This window comes from Carya illinoinensis, chromosome 12, assembly GCF_018687715.1.
Source record: "Carya illinoinensis cultivar Pawnee chromosome 12, C.illinoinensisPawnee_v1, whole genome shotgun sequence".
In the NCBI taxonomy this organism is placed as follows: Eukaryota; Viridiplantae; Streptophyta; class Magnoliopsida; order Fagales; family Juglandaceae; genus Carya; species Carya illinoinensis.
In genome coordinates, this window is record NC_056763.1 from 26,752,210 (window position 1) to 26,770,621 (window position 18,412).

Consider the following 18,412-nt stretch of genomic DNA (forward strand, 5'->3'; position numbering starts at 1 on the left):
GGGCCAGGCCAAGGTCCCGCGTTGATTCGAGCGATATTTCCCAACCACCGCAACCACCTCATACTCCCTATGTGTTCTCTCCAGCAACATTTCTAATCCATCTTGTCGGAGTTTCTATCAAAGTTTGGGCGACGCTAGCTGCTTGTGCTGTTTCTTTCACCACTGTAGCTTTTCGTTTCCTTTTTGAGGTGCCTGAACCGTGGCTAAATTCAAGGATTACGTTATGGTTGAGGAGGGGACCCAGAAAGTTGATAAGGAGCTGGAAGTACCTGAGAAAAAAGAGGAAGAAAATGAAGAAGATGCGGCTCGAAATGACTTTGCCGAAGAGAAGGGTGTGATCCCACCTCCTGACCACAAGACTGCTCCTCCGGTCAAAGAAAGTGAGTGACTTCTCTCTCTCTCTCTCTCTCTCTCTCTCTCTCTCTCCGTGTTTGGTTCCTGAGAAAACGGAGCGAGAGAGTGGAAGTTTCAACAAATATTTTTGTTTTATACTAGTTGGGTGGAGGTTTTTAGTTTTCTCGGATTCGCATTTTGTGGAAAAATGCATTTGAGCTTTTGAGTTTCGATTATTTTCTTGTACCTCTTTTGCAACGAAATGGAGCCCTAGAGTTAGTCGTCAGTTCTTATTTGCTTAAGTAATTTCTGAAAATGATCTTCCTTGGTTATCGTGCAATAAGTCACTTGATTTTCTTTTTCCTTCTAATTTACTCGATTCCTTGGCCACATTTTTCGTATAATGAGGACATTTTGTCTCTAAATCCCAATTTTGTGTTTTGCGAGTTTGAAGAATCAGATGTTGCAGATCCTCCTGCTGAGAAAAGTTCGGGGGGTTTGGTTGACAGAGGTAAATGCCTGAGGTAATTTTGTTCTCGTGCACTACTTGATATTGTAAGAGATACAGTGACTGTTTGATACGTTTTTTTCAGATGCTGTGCTTGCAAAGGTTGCAAATGAGAAGAGGCTGGCTTTAATTAAAGCTTGGGAAGAAAGCGAAAAGACAAAAGCAGAGAACAAGTAAGAGGCTATCTCAAAATTTTCTTATCCCTTTCACCTACTCGTGATATCATTTTTCATGCATTTCCAAATTGCCTCCAGGAGTTAGAGAACTTTCTGTCTATCAATTTAGATCTGTTTGGCAAAAGCATTGCATGCACTCACTCAAATGTTCTTCAAGTTCTTGGTCACTGCAAACTCGACAAACCATTTGTTGTTTACAATCACGTTTTTTAAGTTGAATATGACTTCAAAATATGACCTACATCGGTAGACTTGACACATTTAATCTGTCCAGATTTTGGTAATACAATCTAAGTTGCCAGCCATGACCAAACTCATATTTATCCTTTCTGAACAAAACAAAGTTTATGGGTAAATTGCGGACAATCCCTAGAAACTATCATCATAATCTCACTCCCAAATCAATGAAACCATGATTAGTGACAGACCCCAAAGAAATTTTTGTTGCGCGTTGTTATGAAATCAACACTTATCCCAAAATCTTAAAAGCTGATGGGACAAGGTAGATTTAATCATTTATATTTGTGTTAACAGTTGTCCCTTAATTGTATCAATTTGGTCATTAAATGAGAGGTAATATAACTACGTTACTTACTATTTATGGTAAAAATTAGTGACCCACTGCGAGAAATCTTCATAGGGGGCTCCCATGGTGACCTTGGGAGCCATGGTTGTGGCTCTCATAGTTACCTCTTTTTAGTTTCATTGTTTTATCTTCCGTTTAAGGACTTGATCTTCCCCAGGGTCAACATGTAAAATTTGTAGTGTCCAAGTTGATTCTGGAATCAAAAGAAATTGATTCCTGAAGGAAGCACCCGATTAGTAGCATATATTCTCAATCTCTTTCTATGATGAGCTTTTTCTCCGCTTGACAGGGCACATAAAAAGCTATCTGCTGTTGAATCATGGGAAAACAGCAGCAAAGCTTCAGTAGATGCACAACTCAAGAAGATTGAGGTATTAAACTTGGAAGCTGCTATTTTTTTTTCCTTTATAACCTGGTAATATAGATCCTGCATCTCTGTTGAGTTGGCAAGATATCACAGTAAAGAACCATTTTCAAGTTCTTTATTCACCTTATAATTTTGAGAAACCATTTTACTAATAAAAATAAAATAAAATTTGAGAAACCATTTTATATGACAATGTTATAATCCGTATTGGTATTATGGTTCGTTGGTGAAAGGGAGAAAAATCGAACTTTTATCTGCTTTTATTGAAGGACACCAAGACACTCTTAATAAGCATATCAGGATTTGGATACACCTAAAAGTTTAAGCTTTAAGGCTTGGGATTAAGTAATTATATCAATTAACCACTTTCTATCTTTTCCCTCGATATTTCGTAGTTTTTGAATTTGTCACCTACTCAACTAAAATGGTATCATTGGTATGGTATGTTTAGATGGCCAAGACAATTTTAGTCTGAAAATGGTGGTGTGTGACATTCAGTTCATATACTTGATTGAAAAACATTTGAAAGACTCTTGCATGACAGGAGAAATTTGAGAAAAAGAAGGCCGAATATGGAGAGAAAATGAAAAACAAATTGGCTGCGATCCACAGGGCTGCTGAAGAAAAGAGGGCCACAGTTGAAGCCAAGAGATGGGAAGAAATCATCAAGGTAGAGGACACAGCTACAAAGTTTCGAACCGCTGGATATGTACCTAGGAATCTTCTTGGATGCTTCAGCTACTGAGATTCTCTGGGAAAGAACTCATAACAAAGATAAATGAGGACTTCATCGAAGTGGACTTTGCCTATTTTATTATCTTCATTTGGCTTGGTTTTCTGATTTGTATTTATCTGCTAATCTGATGTTTGGTTTTTAGCGTTCTTTGGTACGTGTGTGTGAAACGAAACATCTAATTTGTGAGAACTAAGGAATTCCAGTGGTAAATGTAAATTATTAGGATGTTGGCTTGAATGGTCAAGAATTGCTTGTATATATGTGTGTAACAATGTCAGAAAAGGAAAAAAGTTTATCATGCTGCTAGCTCTGAATGCAATTTTACTCATAATATACGTATTAAGTGGTAATTTTATTTTTTTAATATTTATTAATTTAAATTTTTATTATTTTTATAATTATAAGTATAGATAGTATTTTTGTAAATACCGAATTTTATTTCCATACGACTTTGCATTAAATATTTTTCCCTATTTATTGATACACTAATTAATTAATGGGAAATTCTGTCATAATGACAACCTAGTACTGTAGTGGACGAAGTTGAGAAACTCTCCGTCGACAAAATGCCACGTCGGTATTCTCGACCAGATAACTAAAACCCCTCTCCCGGGCCTTTCTAATTCTATCCCGCAATCCCCAAACTCCGATGACAAAATGGATGGTCTAATTTCTCTCAGCTGTGCAGGCACCGTAGCCAACACCAGCTCCTTCTTCACGAGCCAAACCAGTCCTTATTTGTTGTTCTCTTGCACTCGAGGAAGAAGAACAACCACAACCGTTTCATTCATCACCAGGGAAAAGGGTAATAGATTCACTGTTTTCGCTTCTAAAGATGGAGATCCTCCCAAGCTCGACCAATGGGATCAGATGGAGCTCAAGTATGGTCACTTGCTCGGCGAGGACCCCAAACTGACCCTAGCCAAGGTCTCCCTCCTTTCTCACGACACAAGACACACGACACACGTATTGGTTGTCATTTTGGGCTGCCATTATTATTTTTTATTTATGTTTATTGGAATTGTGCCTTCTTAGATGTTAGTGTTTGATCATAGTTTTAGTTATTCTTGTTTATATTTATTTTTTAGATGGGATTCTATCTGAAGGTTATATATTTACTTGTTCCAGATAATGGGCAGAAAAGCGAACCCAGATGCTTCGTATCTTGAAATTGAGAAAAACTTTTATAAGAGAAAAGGTAAGTTAGTGGAAATAAAGGAGGTTCCTTTTGATGGGTCGAAGGAAGTGCAGCCATCAAGTTCGTTGGATGGTTTGAACTTGGTTCGACCTGTGCCCAAGAAAGGATTCACTCTGAAAGCTGATGACGAGCCACCAAAGATAAAGAAACCAAGCCAAGCGGTTAGGAAGGCGGCAGTTAAGACTAAAGGTAGTGTTCCCAATGTTATCCTGAGAAAACCAAATTTGTTCAATAACGATGATGGTGGAGAAAAGCCGTCGAAGTTGAGGAATAAACCAAATTTATCATTAAAAATGGGGAATGGGCGAGCGAAGGATACATTTAGTGATATGACTCTGTTAAGGAAGCCGGAACCAGTGAATGTCAATAAAGTTACTGAGAAGAGACAAGAGACTTATAGCAATGTGAATGCCAATGTTGATACTAGTGAATCGGATATTAGGAAAGAAGAAGCAAATGATGAATTTGTTGCTTTCACACTGTTAGAAAGACCTGAACCAGTGAATGCCAATACAAAACTTGTGAACGAGCATGACTACTTTGGGGGTGCTGAAGTTGAAGTCCAGGATGATATTGGAGAGAGTGTTTTGAAAGGCTTGCCAGAACCTACCAGAATTAAGAATGCAACAAAAGACAATTTCATGGAGATCGAGGATGGCTTCTTTTCAAATGAAGCTGGGCAAGAGATTGAATCCAATGTAGGTGTGGCTCTATATTGCATTCATCTTAATCATTTATAATTATTGATATTAACTTTGTGATGGGGCTTTTAAGGAGTACAGCCACTCGAACAGGGTGATATGAGATCCAGTCAGGAGGTTACTGCATTGACTGGACTGCCTGATAAAAATTCAGTCGACTCCAGAGCCAAGTTGTTCATGGAAGCTGCACTACAAGGAAAACCAAAAAGGTGCTTCAAGTCATTCTTACTATTTTTGTATTTGCAGTTCTTCTGTTGCTAGTTTTGTTTGATTAGCAGGTTTCTTTGCTTTAGATTAGACCAATCCGTGAAGAGAACTCCAAAGTCTATCAGAGGAGAGACAGTACTCATGAATTCTGAAGCTTATGGTAATGCTGCTGAGCTTGACGATCTTGTTGCTAAATCACCTTTGGAGGTCAGATTATATGAACCTTATTTTGTTTAGTTTGAGCAGTATAGTGTGCCAGTCCTTTGTCTTCACTGTATGTCTTACATTTGTAGGGAAGCGAAGATACTGATTGGAGCAAGGCACAAGATCTGTTTAAGACAGGAAATAGGGGAGAAGTGGAGTTAATAAGCTCTAGCACCAAAGGTTTTGTTGTAAGTGCACTTTTGACAGCAGTCCAATGTGCTTTAGTATGCACTGCTTTGCTTCTCCCTTATGATGTGCATTTTCAAATTAAGAATTTCCATCTTTACAGATTTTCTGAGCTTGATCGAACCACTTGACAGGTATCTTTTGGCTCTTTGATAGGGTTTCTGCCATACCGTAACCTTACTGCCAAGTGGAAGTTCTTGGCTTTCGAGTCATGGTTGAGACAGAAGGGCCTAGACCCATCAATGTATAGACAAAATTTAGGGACTATTGGAAGTTATGATGTACCAAACAGGAATACTCCTCTTAACTCAACTGTAGATCCAAAAGTTGATAGAAGTCTTGTAGGAGAAATATCAGCGGACATGAAATTGGAAGATCTTCTTAGAGTTTATGACCAAGAGAAAATTAAATTCTTGTCATCCTTTTTGGGCCAGGTTTGGAAAAAAAACTGATTTGATTTTAAAACTTGACTATTCAATCTCGGAGTTTTATAAAATTTATGCTTGCAGAAAATCAAAGTAAATGTGGTGTTGGCAGACAGAACATTTAGAAAGCTTGTATTTTCAGTCAAGCCAAAAGAGAAGGAAGAAGATGTTGACAAAAAGAGAAGTCTCATGGTTAGAGCTACATCCTCTTGCGACATTTCTTGGATTCATTTCTTTGTCCTTTCTTTTTCTTTTTATGCTCACTCTTTAAGTGCTTGAAAGCAACTGCCACATTATGGCGGGAGCAATACTGTCAAATAGTATGAAATTCAAGGCTTTTAGTTTTCACTATTTTGTGGTACTTCTTTTCGTAATTTTTCATGCAAAGGATAGTGGAAAAATGAACATATATATATATATATGTATGTATGTATTGGCTGGAAGTGTGATGGTAACTTTTCGTACCTACAAGCATGCACCCTGGATAGAAGCTTGCTAAGAAATTGCACTTGAAGGACGCAAGTTGTGACCTTTTACTTTTAAAGTAGCTATTTTCACATTCTCGGTTCTGAATTTGATTTAAGAAATATGCAGTCTTGAAGCTCTTGTAGCATGTACTGTAACAGGCTAAACTTCAAGTTGGGGATGTTGTGAAATGTGGCATCAAGAAGATTACTTATTTTGGTATTTTTGTTGAGGTAAGTTAAAGGTCTTCTGCTCATCGTTCTTGGAATCAGTCTTATTACAGCTGATGAGAAGCTGTTAAAACATGTAAATGGGACCATTGAGTAACAAAACATGGAAACATGATTGACATAGAGATTTTCTACCTGATTCTCTGTCATCATAAATTTGACTTATCTGTTGAAGGTTGAAGGAGTGCCTGCATTGATTCATCAGACAGAAGTTTCATGGGATGCCACTCTGGACCCTTCGTCATACTTTAAAATTGGTCAGGTATTACTGAAGGACCATGCCATAACAAATTAGCTATATTTCTTCCCTCAATATGACTTGGCCTTATTCAAGTATTTGATTTAATTTGATGAATCTTAGGGTAAAAGGCTGTGAATCTTCCTGACAATGATTGCATGCCTTTCCTACTTACAATCTCATTTCAGTGCTTTGTTTAGAGCCAAACCTTGTGGAGCACTTTACATATATGTATATACATATATCATGTACATCTTCTTTGAACTTTAAAGAAAATCATTGTGGTCTTAGATCGTGGAGGCAAAGGTTCACCAATTGGATTTTGCACTTGGACGCATATTTTTGTCACTGAAGGAGATTTCGGTAATCTATGTCTATCTGCTTGTCCATAATTGAATTACTATCTTTTTATCAAGAAAGTATGTATAAATAGTATACTGAAATTCATACTCTTCTGTTGCAGCCAGATCCATTGATGGAGGCCTTGGAATCTGTAGTTGGTGATCGTAATCCCTTGGATGGGCGACTACAAGTGGCTCAAGCAGAAGCTGAGGTTAGTATGTTCAGCCTTTGAGTAGGACCTTATTTTTTTATTTTTTTTTTTATTTTTTTATTTTAAAGATAAGTTCCCTTTGAGTAGAGGACTAAATTATCTTCGTGTTATCATGGTTAATTTACAGGGAACGGTAGTACACTGATAAAGATTGTAGTTAAGAATGAAAGTCTTGAAAACATTCATAACCCCTTGGGGTTGGCTCAAGTGGTAAAGGCCTTGGGCTTGGGGTTATGTTCCCCTGGGTGCAAATGAAAGAGTTAAATGAATAATTCTGTCAGTTTTACTGGCCGTTTCACTACTTTGGACAGCTGGTTAACAATTGGAATATTTGAATTAAAACTACAATCACTGATACAACAATAGTCTTGACTATATTTTGTATAAAATAGTATTATGACAATTGAATGTCTTATCATCACTATGTGCTTTCTATTTGTGTTTGGACAGTGGGTTGATATTGAATGTCTTATCAAAGAACTGCAACAAATGGAAGGGATCCAGTCTGTATCAAAAGGCCGTTTTTTCTTGAGCCCGGGTTTAGCTCCAACATTTCAGGTACAAAGACCTAGATCTCCAGATATAATGCAGGGGGTTAATATTTAAAATGTTGATAAAAATTAAATAGAATCATTTACTTCGGGAAGTGCCAGTTCAAATGCTCTGGTTCTTTGACCATGTTGGCAATACCAGATTACATGTTGACTATGTTTGCAGTACCAGAGTCCCAGTTGTAAAACTCCATTTTCTCGAGTGCATGATATGTGGGCATCAAGACTATATGATCTTCTAGTGCTTTTGGGTTGGAATCCAATTTATAAAATATGTTCATTCATTTATCTTCTGGTGCAGGTGTATATGGCATCCATGTTTGAGAATCAATACAAGCTACTAGCTCGATCTGGTAACAAAGTACAAGAGGTAAATATGTCATAATTTGCTTGTATAGGTGGTGTCCAACAGAACTAGATCACTCAACCACCTATCACTCTCCTTCCTGAATAAGAGTTTTGATCTTGCTCAATTTTAGAATCTCATCCCTCTCATCATGATTTTGGGCAGGTGATTGTTCAAACATCACTAGGTAAAGAAGAGATGAAAGCCGCAATTCTAACATGTACCAACAAAGTGTAATAGTCGTTTATTATTCTCTGGTTTTTATAAATTTCCATATTATGCTCGCCAATAAATTTAGAGGAAGAAAGATACACGAAAATCTTTAAAAGGCCAGAAGGGTCAGAAATTTCTTGATCATATTTATAGAGGCAAGTTTCTGTAATTTTCTTTCAAGTTGTAACTATCAATTATAGTGGTAGAGTTATTATTATTTTTTTACTTTGCGTTAGTAATTCAGTTCAAATGTGGTCTTTTTATTTTCCTCTGAGGGAGTAATGCAGCTGATTAACCATCGATTTCATGGTCATCGAAATCGATAGGCACTTTGTATGGAATCTCTAGATGTACTCTGTTTCTGGCAATTAGATCTTAGTTTCAACTTTTTACGAAGTAATAATTGGCTGGTTTTGACTGTGGAGAGTGTATGATATACTCAGGAGATGGGAATGTCTCTGTAACTGTTAATCAACAATGTGACACATCACACATGTTGGGATTCATGTTCATTAAGCTTTAGGTTTTAAGGTTTTCATGAATGTTCTCTTTTGGCATAAGGAAAATGATAGTATGCTTCATGGATTTGTCCTCTCTTTGACTGCAATTTAATTTATTATTATTATTTTTTTGCTTAATAGTTAAGTGTTCTATCCAAAAAAAAAAAAAAAATAGTTAAAGAATTGACTATTAGTGAACTGGTGTATTTGTTTATTTTTTAAAAATATTTAAATATGTTAAAAAAATATAGAAAAAAAAAGAAAAAGAAATTAAAAAGTGTAATTTATTGTAAAATAAATCACAATATGGACTGCACGCTAGCAGCGTCCTTTGGCATAATTCTTGTAAAATAAGTGGTAAAATAATAGAAGATGTATAAAGTTTATGTAAGACAACATAATGATGTCGTGAATGAGTGTAAGGTCCGTTTGAATGTAAGAAGTGTTTAATCTATTTAATTATTATAATTTTTTTAAATTTTTACATAAAATATAATAAATAATTTAATTATTTAAAATTTTAAAATAATAATAAAAAAAATATTATAATAATATTTTATTTAACTTTTAATTTTTATCTGAATTGATCTCATTTTACTATTTAAATGATACGGAAGGCAAATACATATTCATTTCAAGTAGGCAATGTAAACAAATTTTTTATTTTTGTTCTAAATTTTAAATTTATTTAAAACTCTGAAATAAAAATAATAGGAAGTAAAAACCCAAGGGGTCCGGCATATTTATTATTATTTCCCACACAACTATCAACGTTAGTTGAACCCGTGTCGTTGACTTCTGCCTCGTTCACAGCTTTCCGTTGGACGGGATGTCGTGTCGTGTTTGGTGGCATACAATAAAGAACATGAACCATGACCGTTGGGTTTATTAATGGAGAGCGGAGGAGAAATGACTTGCCAAATTTTTGAATTTTTATAATAAGAAATTGGATTTTATTTTAAAAAGTGTTAAAAAATTAAGATCTATTTCTTTTATTATTAAAACTTTTACATAGCCTTAGTATCGGGGATAATGCCCTTACTACTTTATAATATTATATTATTTTCATGGACAGGACAAGCCCTCCTTCTCCTCCTCCAATTCCACCCCCCCCCCCAACTTCTCTCTCTCTCTCTCTCCCTCTCTCCCTCTTCATCCAGTGCCGAGTACCACTTCTTCCAGAGCTCAGAAGGAACTATTTCTTTTTTATATTTGGTTATTTGTTTTGAACATAAATTCCCACACAGAATTTCTGACAGTAAAGTAGGGAAAGTGAAAATGGGAATCGGAACAAGCACCTTTGTTATCAGATGGATCAACTTTCTCACCATGGTAAGCTTTGTGCTCTTCATTTCCTTCTAATTTGTTTATAATCTACCTGATTTTTTTCACTTCGAAAGTTGATCCTTTAAGCGTGCTCGATTTCTTGGCTTTCGCCTTTCTCTTATGTGGTGGGTTCTTTTTTAGTTCTCTTTAATGCCTGTTTGTGTCACTTCGGACATATCGGTTTTATCCGTCATTCGCTCTAAGTCCGGATTCCTACTTTTCAATCTACTCTCAAAATGCTTTTACAGTTGATTCTGCACATTCTTCTTCATGGTTTTTGGATTATGATGTAGTGCTAACCATATTTTTAGCTCGCTACCCGTTTATTTTTGAAATTTTATTTACCAAAAAGATACGGACAACTCTCATCGATGGTTAATATAAGTAAATCATGTGCCTTTTGACAATTTCCATATGGGGTTTGATCTCACTTCCTGTTTTCTCATTTTACAGCTTTTATCCGTAGCTGTCATAATTTTTGGAATATGGATGAGCACTCATCACGATGGCTGTCGAAGGTCTCTCACTCTCCCCGTTTTAGGCCTTGGTGCTTTTATCTTTGTCATGTAAGTTTTTCTTTCTCTGTTAATGGACGCTGACACCTTCACATACTTCAATTCTTTTCCCTACTCTTTATTCTCTAAACATTCACGTTTCTGTTTTCCGTAACATCAGATCTATAATCGGGTTTTTTGGCGCACTCAAAAACAGCTCCATACTCTTGTGGATTGTATCCTTTTCAAAATGAGTATTTGTGTGCTACCTACATTATTCCTTTTCACTCTCTTTTTTGTTTTTTGTTTTTGCGGGTAGACCTTGACGCTTCTCTTGCAGTACCTGATTATGTTGTGCTTCGTTTTGGTGGGAATTCTGGTATTCACTGTAATGGCGTAAGTATATGTGAAGCCGAAGTGATTTGTCATCTCAAGTGAAGCTTATGATAGGCCTTGCATAACCTTTTTTAGGACTTTATAATTTATTTTTTCATTAGAATTTTATATTTTCTGCAATAACCCTGTTATGTTATTCTATAGTTTGCTCTAGTTGCTAATGTATAAGTTTTAATGTTGACATCGCAGTTTTCAATCTAAATATGCCCATATGCCTATTGAGATTTGATTTTCATTGAAAGCTACTTATTGGAATATTCTCTCAGGGGATAATCGCATTTAAGAGAGAAATCTAGTAAATAGGTGTTATATTTGTAGAAATGATGGTTTGAGTATGGCTTGGTATGTTTTCTTACAACTAAAGAAGTAAATATTCCAAAATGGTGTGTTTTGACATATCGAATGCTCATACACTGCCCTGAATTTATTTGGTTGGGGCGACCCCTGATTCATATCTAAAAAGATCCCCCTAAGTTGTTACCCAATCTTGAGGGCCTCAAGTGCGACAGAGAGTGACATGATGTGGGCCGAACTTGAGGGACCTTGATCCACTTCATATATGCTCCAATTTTGTTTGGATCATTTATTTTTTGTTGGAACATTTTATTATGTATTTCAGATCTATTGGGATCATTCTTCTTATAAAATTAATAGTATTATATATTACTTTTAAGTGAATGCTGTGACAAAAACAGGGGATTCAGTGAAAACGAGGATGTTGTTTGACATGTTCTGTGTAAATGGTTTGATCTTTGTTTTGGTCCATAATTAGAAGTGTTATCAACAAGTCGCCCTCTTTTACTTGTGCTTGTTAAAAATTATATAATTTTTACCTATTAAAAAATTATATAACTTCCTGCCTTTATTTGTAGATTTATTGTAACGAATAATGGATCCGGTCATAGCGTTGCTGGATTGAGGTGAGAATGCATGTAATTCATCAGATAGCGTTTCCTTCACTTTGTTTTTGGTTGATAAAATGCCGTTTTGTGGTATTTACTGTAGAAATTCCTTTTGAATGGTATAAATTTGCCATCACTTCCTTTTTTGTTTTGATTCTATTTTGCATGTCTGCGACTAATCTATCTCACCTGGTTAGGTATAAAGAGTACCAGCTTCAAGAATACCATTCATGGTTTCTAAAACAAGTGAGAATCTTTAGTTATTAGCGACGTGAAGAATAGTTGTGAGACTTTGCCCTGTATTTATTCTAGCTGTTGGTCTTTTTGTTTAGCTGAACAATACTCAGAACTGGAAGCGTTTGAAGAGTTGTCTTGTGAAATCTGAAGATTGCAATAACTTATCGAAAAAATACAAGGTCCGATTTTGAAAATTTTATCTTGAATTTACTCATCTGTCTCCAGTGTAAAACAATGGCGATGTTTTTGCTTTTGCCAACCATTTGATTCAATATTTTTTTAGTTCTGGATTTCAGACTCTCAAACAATATAAGTTGGCAAAACTGAGTCCCATTGAAGCTGGTTGCTGCCGACCACCATCTGAGTAGGTCCCTTACTGTTCATTTATAAAATTTACCCCCCCCCCCTCTCTCTCTCTCTCCAAGGTTTTTATAAATTTAATTGTCAATTAGCTTGTTTTTATTCTTGACATTACACTTTACATGATACATGCAGTATATGGCAGACAATAATTCAGAATAGTGATGACTCATGTCACTGACATTATTATTTTCTGAAATTCCACTCAATTACAGATGTGGCTATCCTGCTGTCAATGCTTCATACTATGACTTGAGCTTTCATCCAATCAGCCCCAGCAAGGATTGCAAACTTTACAAGAATTCCCGGGTCACCAAGTGCTATAACTGTGATTCCTGCAAGTAATCATCACCTGTACTCATGATCTTTTCCTCTTTTTCCTACATTGCTTGAAAATGTTCCCACATTTGCTTTTCACCAATCGCCAGGGCTGGTGTTGCACAATACATGAAAATTGAATGGAGAGTAGTAGCTGTCTTCAATATTGTTTTATTTGTCGTCCTGGTAAGACACTCCACTCTATTCCTCACCAACTTGTGACAATCATGGAAGTAATCTTTCCATAGCGCCCGTTCAGTCAGTAAATAATAATGCCCTGACTTCCATATTTCATTGTTGTGCAATGTAGTCGATGATATACTTTGTGGGGTGCTGTGCGAGACGAAATGCTGCCCAGAACCATTCTAAAGCATGAAGATGAGAAACTACTAATTTTCAGGAGTCTCGATTAGAAAATAGAAAGACCCCATTGTTCTAATTACTGTTTTTCTTGAAAAGAAACATTCAAGTGAGCAACTGTTGTCTCATGCAGTGGGTTGGAAGTTTGGAAAGGTTTTTAATGGAAGCGTTGCGTTAACCGTGTACCAATTTTTCAGTTTTCTGATGTTATATGGAACAAATTGTTTTAATCTATGGTTACCTTCTGAGACCCACACGGCGCGCGCGCGCACACACAAACACAAAATGTAGCTACTTTGCCCAGAGAAATATGGAGGGATGCTCTAGTTTTTAACACGAGAAATATGAAAGTTCACGGTTTCTCGATTCCTCAACATGGATTTCTATATTTCGTCAACCAAAAAAAAAAAGAACTCCTTTGACTTTCAAAACAAATTGCAATATACTAAAGTTAAAAGTTGAGATGAGATGAGATTAAAGTTAAAAGTTGAATAAAATATTATTGAAATATATTGTTTTAATATTATTTTTGTATTGAAATTTGAAAAAATTGAATTGTTTATTTTATTTTGTGTGAAAATTAAAAAAAATTATAATGATTAAGTAAGATGAGATGAAATAAGATGTTTTGTGAAATCACAAAGGCAAGTAGCTTATAATGAAGCCAGATAGCTTGTTTATAATATATGCTGATCAAATATGAACATAGCCAGATAGCTTTATTCAATCTCCACTTTAGATTCCCAATAAAAAAATAAAAAAAAAAGGGGGAAAAAATATACCAACTGCATGAACCGATGAAACTGCAACGAAATGTAGCATAAAAGATAAGTAACTGCATTATATTGCATCTGCTATCAGTTAAAAGGCTGCCACTTCTGTCTGCTCAAAGAAGAGGCCGGAAGGCCCACCTTCTGGCATCAAAGCCAGCATTACAGGACCTTTAGCACCTTCTTCGACGCTCAACACTCCGGTGTTGTCATTCAAGTCCGTCTTGGTGTGGCCAGGACTAACCGAGTTAATGGCAATGTTGGGATAGTTCTTAGCTAGAACTCTTGTATAAGCATTGAGAGCTGCCTTGGAGACAATATAAGCATAAAATATTTTAGGCCACCCTTTGATTTCTACCAGGTTCTCCTTGACATCTTCTAAAAACCCTTCAACCACCTTGTCCACTTTTTCTTCTGTGAGTTCATCTACATCTCCTAGCTCCTTCCTTGCATTCTCATTTGAAATAAACTGAAATACAAAACAGACAATTTAAAAACCTTTCCAACTTGGTCCAAACCATTTTCAGCACCAAATGTTTACAGAATTTCTAATACAACTGTCCACAAATCACAAGATGCAATGTTTCTAATCTTGCAACTAATCATCAGAAACAACCATAAAGTTCTTCAAGTGCTTTGAATTATCATGGTTGTATCAAAAAATAGCAGAATTAATAATATGTTACCTGTAGTTGTCCCAGGCCAGAGGAGATATTTACTATTCTTGCGGAGTTAGACAATTGAAGAAGTGGAATAAGTTCTTTGGAAACTAGCTTCATCCCATAATAATTTGTTTGTAGACAATTCTTCGAATGTTCGTAAGTTTGCTTCACAAATTTTTTAACGGACTCGGCTTTTTCTCCTACTATCTGCATCATGGTATGCCGTGTAAATAACATAGAATATAGACTCAAAAATACATGACTGAATGCTAGTTTTTTTTTCTCACGTTTTAACAAACTTCCTTTCTTGAAATGGAGAAAAGAAACATTCAACTCAAAACGCTTACTTCATCAAGCCCTAGTACGTGGTTCTTTTGAAACTCTGGGTCTACTATGCTTCCAGTAATCCCTGCATTATTTATCTGAAATTTTGAAACAATTTTCAATATCAGAACTACTAAAGCAGGAGAAAGAAGAAGATACGTTTACTCCCATTTAAGGGAAAAAAGAAAGATAATGATCAACTAGTTGCAAACATTAAAGAAGCTATATGCACAAGAAAAATTCTGTTTATAAGTCGGTGTGAATACCGCGTAACATAATTTAATTTAAAAAATAAATTTTAAAATTTGAATTTTATAAATCAAATCTTATTATTTAACTTATGATGATGATATTCATTACACACTAATTTGATAATAGAATAATTCTATGGACAATAATCTTCACACCAACAGTTGTTCCCATAATTTTCATTAGGAAGATGGCTAGCTAGCTAGAGCGTAGAGAGAGAATACACGTACGTACCAGTATGTCAAGCTTACCAAACTGGGAACTTATGGAATTGGCGAGAGAAGAAATGCTAGCTGGGTCGGTAACATCAAGTTGATGAAAGAAGACATCGGAGTATCCAGCAGCCTGGAGTTTTTCAGCAGCTTCACTACCCCTCTCCACATCTCTAGCAGTCAATATCACCTTGATCCCATTTGAAGCTAGCTGTTTAGATATCCCAAATCCGATCCCTTTGTTGGCCCCAGTTACAACTGCAATCCTAGGAAGATGATGTTTGATACATATGCAGAAGCACATAAATCATCATTTATATTTGACCAAGTACATCAAACGAATCAAAATTTTTAAGTACCTCTTCGTCCCTGCAGCTGGATTCATGTTTGGTTCTGTTTCTGCCATTTGTTTCTATGGATGTTCTTGCTCTTGGTTTAATTACTTAAAAGCTTACAGGTATTTATAGTAATTGGTTTTGTTGAAATCAACCCAAATGTATTCACCCACCACTACCCACCAATTGTTAGGCCACCCACCCTCTCCCAAGTCAAAAATAGCTTCAAATAATAGGCTGCTCTCTTCTATCAGGCACGTGATGACATTTTTTCTTCTTTTTATTTAAGCGTTGCTTCATTGACTTATATTTCTTTCGGCGGCATACGTATTCAGCGACATCATCCATTCACAGGGGGTCCACTCAGCTTCAGAGCTGTTGTAACTTGTCTTTCCTAAATCGTTATTTTCTCGGCTGATTATCTAACTCTCAAATGTTAATACTAAAAAAATCAACAAAGGGAGAAAAAGTATTATAAACAAAAACAAAAAATATAATTTATTTTTTTTAAATAAAAATAAAAAATTATATTTTAATTATATTATAATATTTTTTTTATTTTTAAAATCATATAAAACATCTTAACTCAAATAATTTTATTATTATTTACAAAATATTTCATTATTATTTATAAATTTTTCATCTCTAAGCAAGATCTTATTGTACCATAAAAGGTTAAAAATAATATTAGATATAATTTTTAAGTACCTCTTCGTACCTGCAGTTGGATTCATGTTTGGTTCTGTTTCTGCCATTTGTGTGGAATTTCTACGGACGTTCTTGCCCTTGGTTTTCATTACTTAAAAGTATTTATAGCAGAATAATGCTACTTATGATTCTGATTTATCTTATTTTATGATATAATATTAAATAATTAAATATTATTTATTATATTTTTATATAAAGAATAATAATATATTTATCACTTTTTTATTATTATTTTATCATTTGTAGTGTATTTATTTTTTTATCATTTTTTTAAGTATTTTTTTGACATCCTTAATTATTAAAAAAATTTTTTAAAAATATATAATTTTAGTGATAGTTACTTTCTTAATTATTAAGTAAAAGAAAAATTTTTAAAAAATTAAAAAAAGTGATAAAAAAAATAATAAAAAAATGATAAGACTATTATTGTTGTGGTTATCTCTTCGAGTTTCTAAGTAGGCCATGACGTCTTCGGATCTAATCCTTTCTGTCTCTGATCTAGTCGTACGCACGTGACGACATTTTTTTTTCTTTTTATTATTTATTTAAGTCTATGTCTATGGTTCATTGATTATCTTTCGGCGGCATACGTACTGTGTGACGTATCCATTTACAGGTGATTTTTGTTTTTGAAAACCATTTACAGGTGATTTATTTATTAAAAAGTAATATTATATGCCAGACTAATATCTTACTAACATTTTATTATATACTAGTAGAGGAAAGTCCCTCGGACCTTTGCCTAGTGGGGACAAAATATATATACTAATTATATATATATATATCAAAAATAAAACAAATGTATTAAAAGAAATTAATATAATAAGAAAAGTAAATATTGACACAATAAAGATATAATATCAATAATTAATCTTAATTACAAGTGCATTTATATAAATATGAATAAATTGAATAATATTTTTTTAAATGAGATAGAAAAGAACATACCAAGAAGTAGAAGAGAAATAGAAAAACAGTGTAAATACAAGAAATTGATAACAACCAGATTGATGAACAATAAAGCAAAAGCAATAAATTTGAAAAAAAAAAATACATCAAAAAAATATTTTAACAATAATAAGAAATGATATAGATAAATTCAATATTTATAAAAAAACAAAACTTTCATGTATGCTATTGCAAATCGATTACATAGTCAACGGTCTGAAAACTCTCAAAATTTCCATGCAGGCTATTTTCATGCAAATATAATAATATCATCTTACCAATTGGTATAAACTAATGTTTAAAATTTTATTATATTTTTATTATATAAAAAAGAAAATATAATAAAAATATTTACTCTATAGACAAATGCAAATATTAGAGGAACAATATTATTGTCTAACATTTTTGTATGCCCTAAGTATTTGTAATAATATCTGATGTTAATTTTTTTTAAATTATTATTTTTTAATTTTCTTCTGCATTTCAATTTAGCCTATTTATGAATTTTTTTTCCCATTTTCTCCTACCGCACAGCCAACCCCAAGCAACACATCATTTTTTATATTTTTCCATAATACATCACTAAATTGAAAATTTTTTATAAATATTTTTATTAAATTTGTAATAATTATTAATGTATAAATTAAAATAAATAAAATTTTACAAATGAACTATGTGCTAATAGTTAAGTAATGAAATTTTTGTAAAACATTATCATTAAATTTCCAATAATGATTAATGTATGAATTAAAAAAGTAATTTTTTTTATAAACATTATTATTAAATTTGCAATAATTATTAATGTATAAATTAAAACAAATAAAATTTTACAACATTTTAAGTTTTATTTTTTTTATATTTTAAATTCTTAATAGAATTTTGTGTAAAATTCATTGCGTGGAAAAATTTAAATGAACTATGCGCTAACAATGAAATAAACAAATGAAAATATTAGAGGAAAAATATTTTCACCTACCATTTTTGTATACCCTAATTATTTGTAATAATATCTAATGTTCAATTTTTTTTTAAACTACTTTATCTTTTATTTTTGTATTTTCTTCTATATTTCAATTTACTAAATATTC

General features: G+C 33.9%; 4 protein-coding genes across 8 annotated transcripts; 3 read left to right on the plus strand and 1 right to left on the minus strand.

The window, feature by feature from the left end:
- Window positions 1-29: 29 nt before the first annotated feature.
- Window positions 30-3,070, plus strand: LOC122289678 (remorin-like). 2 transcript variants are annotated; one of them, XM_043096881.1, is made up of 5 exons: window positions 30-380; window positions 794-844; window positions 927-1,014; window positions 1,893-1,974; window positions 2,515-3,070. In XM_043096881.1, exons 1-5 carry the CDS (start codon window positions 224-226, stop codon window positions 2,713-2,715), a joined length of 579 nt encoding a protein of 192 aa, XP_042952815.1. In that variant the 5' UTR covers window positions 30-223; the 3' UTR covers window positions 2,716-3,070. The 2 variants fall into 2 exon arrangements, with proteins under 2 accessions (XP_042952815.1, XP_042952814.1); XM_043096880.1 differs by having other exon boundaries at window positions 41-380; window positions 788-844.
- A 189-nt stretch (window positions 3,071-3,259) lies between these two features.
- LOC122289677 lies at window positions 3,260-8,446 on the plus strand. 4 transcript variants are annotated; one of them, XM_043096878.1, is made up of 15 exons: window positions 3,260-3,633; window positions 3,835-4,498; window positions 4,538-4,606; window positions 4,679-4,814; window positions 4,899-5,019; window positions 5,106-5,204; window positions 5,337-5,636; window positions 5,712-5,819; window positions 6,254-6,325; window positions 6,498-6,584; window positions 6,852-6,923; window positions 7,024-7,113; window positions 7,564-7,671; window positions 7,966-8,034; window positions 8,176-8,446. In XM_043096878.1, exons 1-15 carry the CDS (start codon window positions 3,364-3,366, stop codon window positions 8,245-8,247), a joined length of 2,337 nt encoding a protein of 778 aa, XP_042952812.1. In that variant the 5' UTR covers window positions 3,260-3,363; the 3' UTR covers window positions 8,248-8,446. The 4 variants fall into 4 exon arrangements, with proteins under 4 accessions (XP_042952812.1, XP_042952810.1, XP_042952811.1 ...); XM_043096879.1 differs by having other exon boundaries at window positions 3,261-3,633; window positions 4,538-4,602; window positions 4,687-4,814; XM_043096876.1 differs by having other exon boundaries at window positions 3,835-4,606.
- Window positions 8,447-9,815: 1,369 nt separating this feature from the next.
- Window positions 9,816-13,348, plus strand: LOC122289986 (tetraspanin-10). Its single transcript, XM_043097483.1, has 11 exons — window positions 9,816-10,055; window positions 10,503-10,615; window positions 10,725-10,779; window positions 10,884-10,939; window positions 11,812-11,859; window positions 12,039-12,087; window positions 12,174-12,257; window positions 12,375-12,442; window positions 12,654-12,779; window positions 12,867-12,942; window positions 13,067-13,348. The coding sequence occupies exons 1-11, from the start codon at window positions 10,002-10,004 to the stop codon at window positions 13,130-13,132; spliced, it is 795 nt and encodes a 264-aa protein (XP_042953417.1). The 5' UTR covers window positions 9,816-10,001; the 3' UTR covers window positions 13,133-13,348.
- A 417-nt stretch (window positions 13,349-13,765) lies between these two features.
- LOC122289987 (salutaridine reductase-like) lies at window positions 13,766-15,820 on the minus strand. The gene is made up of 5 exons (XM_043097484.1): window positions 15,693-15,820; window positions 15,356-15,599; window positions 14,896-14,970; window positions 14,573-14,755; window positions 13,766-14,355 (listed from the first exon to the last, which is right to left on the minus strand). Exons 1-5 carry the CDS (start codon window positions 15,737-15,739, stop codon window positions 13,978-13,980), a joined length of 927 nt encoding a protein of 308 aa, XP_042953418.1. The 5' UTR covers window positions 15,740-15,820; the 3' UTR covers window positions 13,766-13,977.
- Window positions 15,821-18,412: the final 2,592 nt, after the last annotated feature.

Bases quoted from the DNA above. Each gene is read 5' to 3' on its own strand.
- LOC122289678 (XM_043096880.1), top strand. From the start codon at position 224: ATGGTTGAGGAGGGGACCCAGAAAGTTGATAAGGAGCTGGAAGTACCT. The intron at 845-926 runs GTAAATGCCTGA...CGTTTTTTTCAG, and splicing joins GGGGGGTTTGGTTGACAGAG to ATGCTGTGCTTGCAAAGGTT. The intron at 1,975-2,514 runs GTATTAAACTTG...CTTGCATGACAG, and splicing joins CACAACTCAAGAAGATTGAG to GAGAAATTTGAGAAAAAGAA.
- LOC122289677 (XM_043096876.1), top strand. From the start codon at position 3,364: ATGGATGGTCTAATTTCTCTCAGCTGTGCAGGCACCGTAGCCAACACC. The intron at 5,020-5,105 runs GTCAGATTATAT...TTACATTTGTAG, and splicing joins TTGCTAAATCACCTTTGGAG to GGAAGCGAAGATACTGATTG. The intron at 8,035-8,175 runs GTAAATATGTCA...GATTTTGGGCAG, and splicing joins CTGGTAACAAAGTACAAGAG to GTGATTGTTCAAACATCACT.
- LOC122289986 (XM_043097483.1), top strand. From the start codon at position 10,002: ATGGGAATCGGAACAAGCACCTTTGTTATCAGATGGATCAACTTTCTC. The intron at 12,258-12,374 runs GTCCGATTTTGA...TCTGGATTTCAG, and splicing joins ACTTATCGAAAAAATACAAG to ACTCTCAAACAATATAAGTT. The intron at 12,443-12,653 runs GTAGGTCCCTTA...ACTCAATTACAG, and splicing joins TGCTGCCGACCACCATCTGA to ATGTGGCTATCCTGCTGTCA.
- LOC122289987 (XM_043097484.1), bottom strand. From the start codon at position 15,739: ATGGCAGAAACAGAACCAAACATGAATCCAGCTGCAGGGACGAAGAG. The intron at 14,971-15,355 runs GTACGTACGTGT...TCAAAATTTCAG, and splicing joins TTGGTAAGCTTGACATACTG to ATAAATAATGCAGGGATTAC. The intron at 14,356-14,572 runs GTAACATATTAT...TTTGTATTTCAG, and splicing joins CTGGCCTGGGACAACTACAG to TTTATTTCAAATGAGAATGC.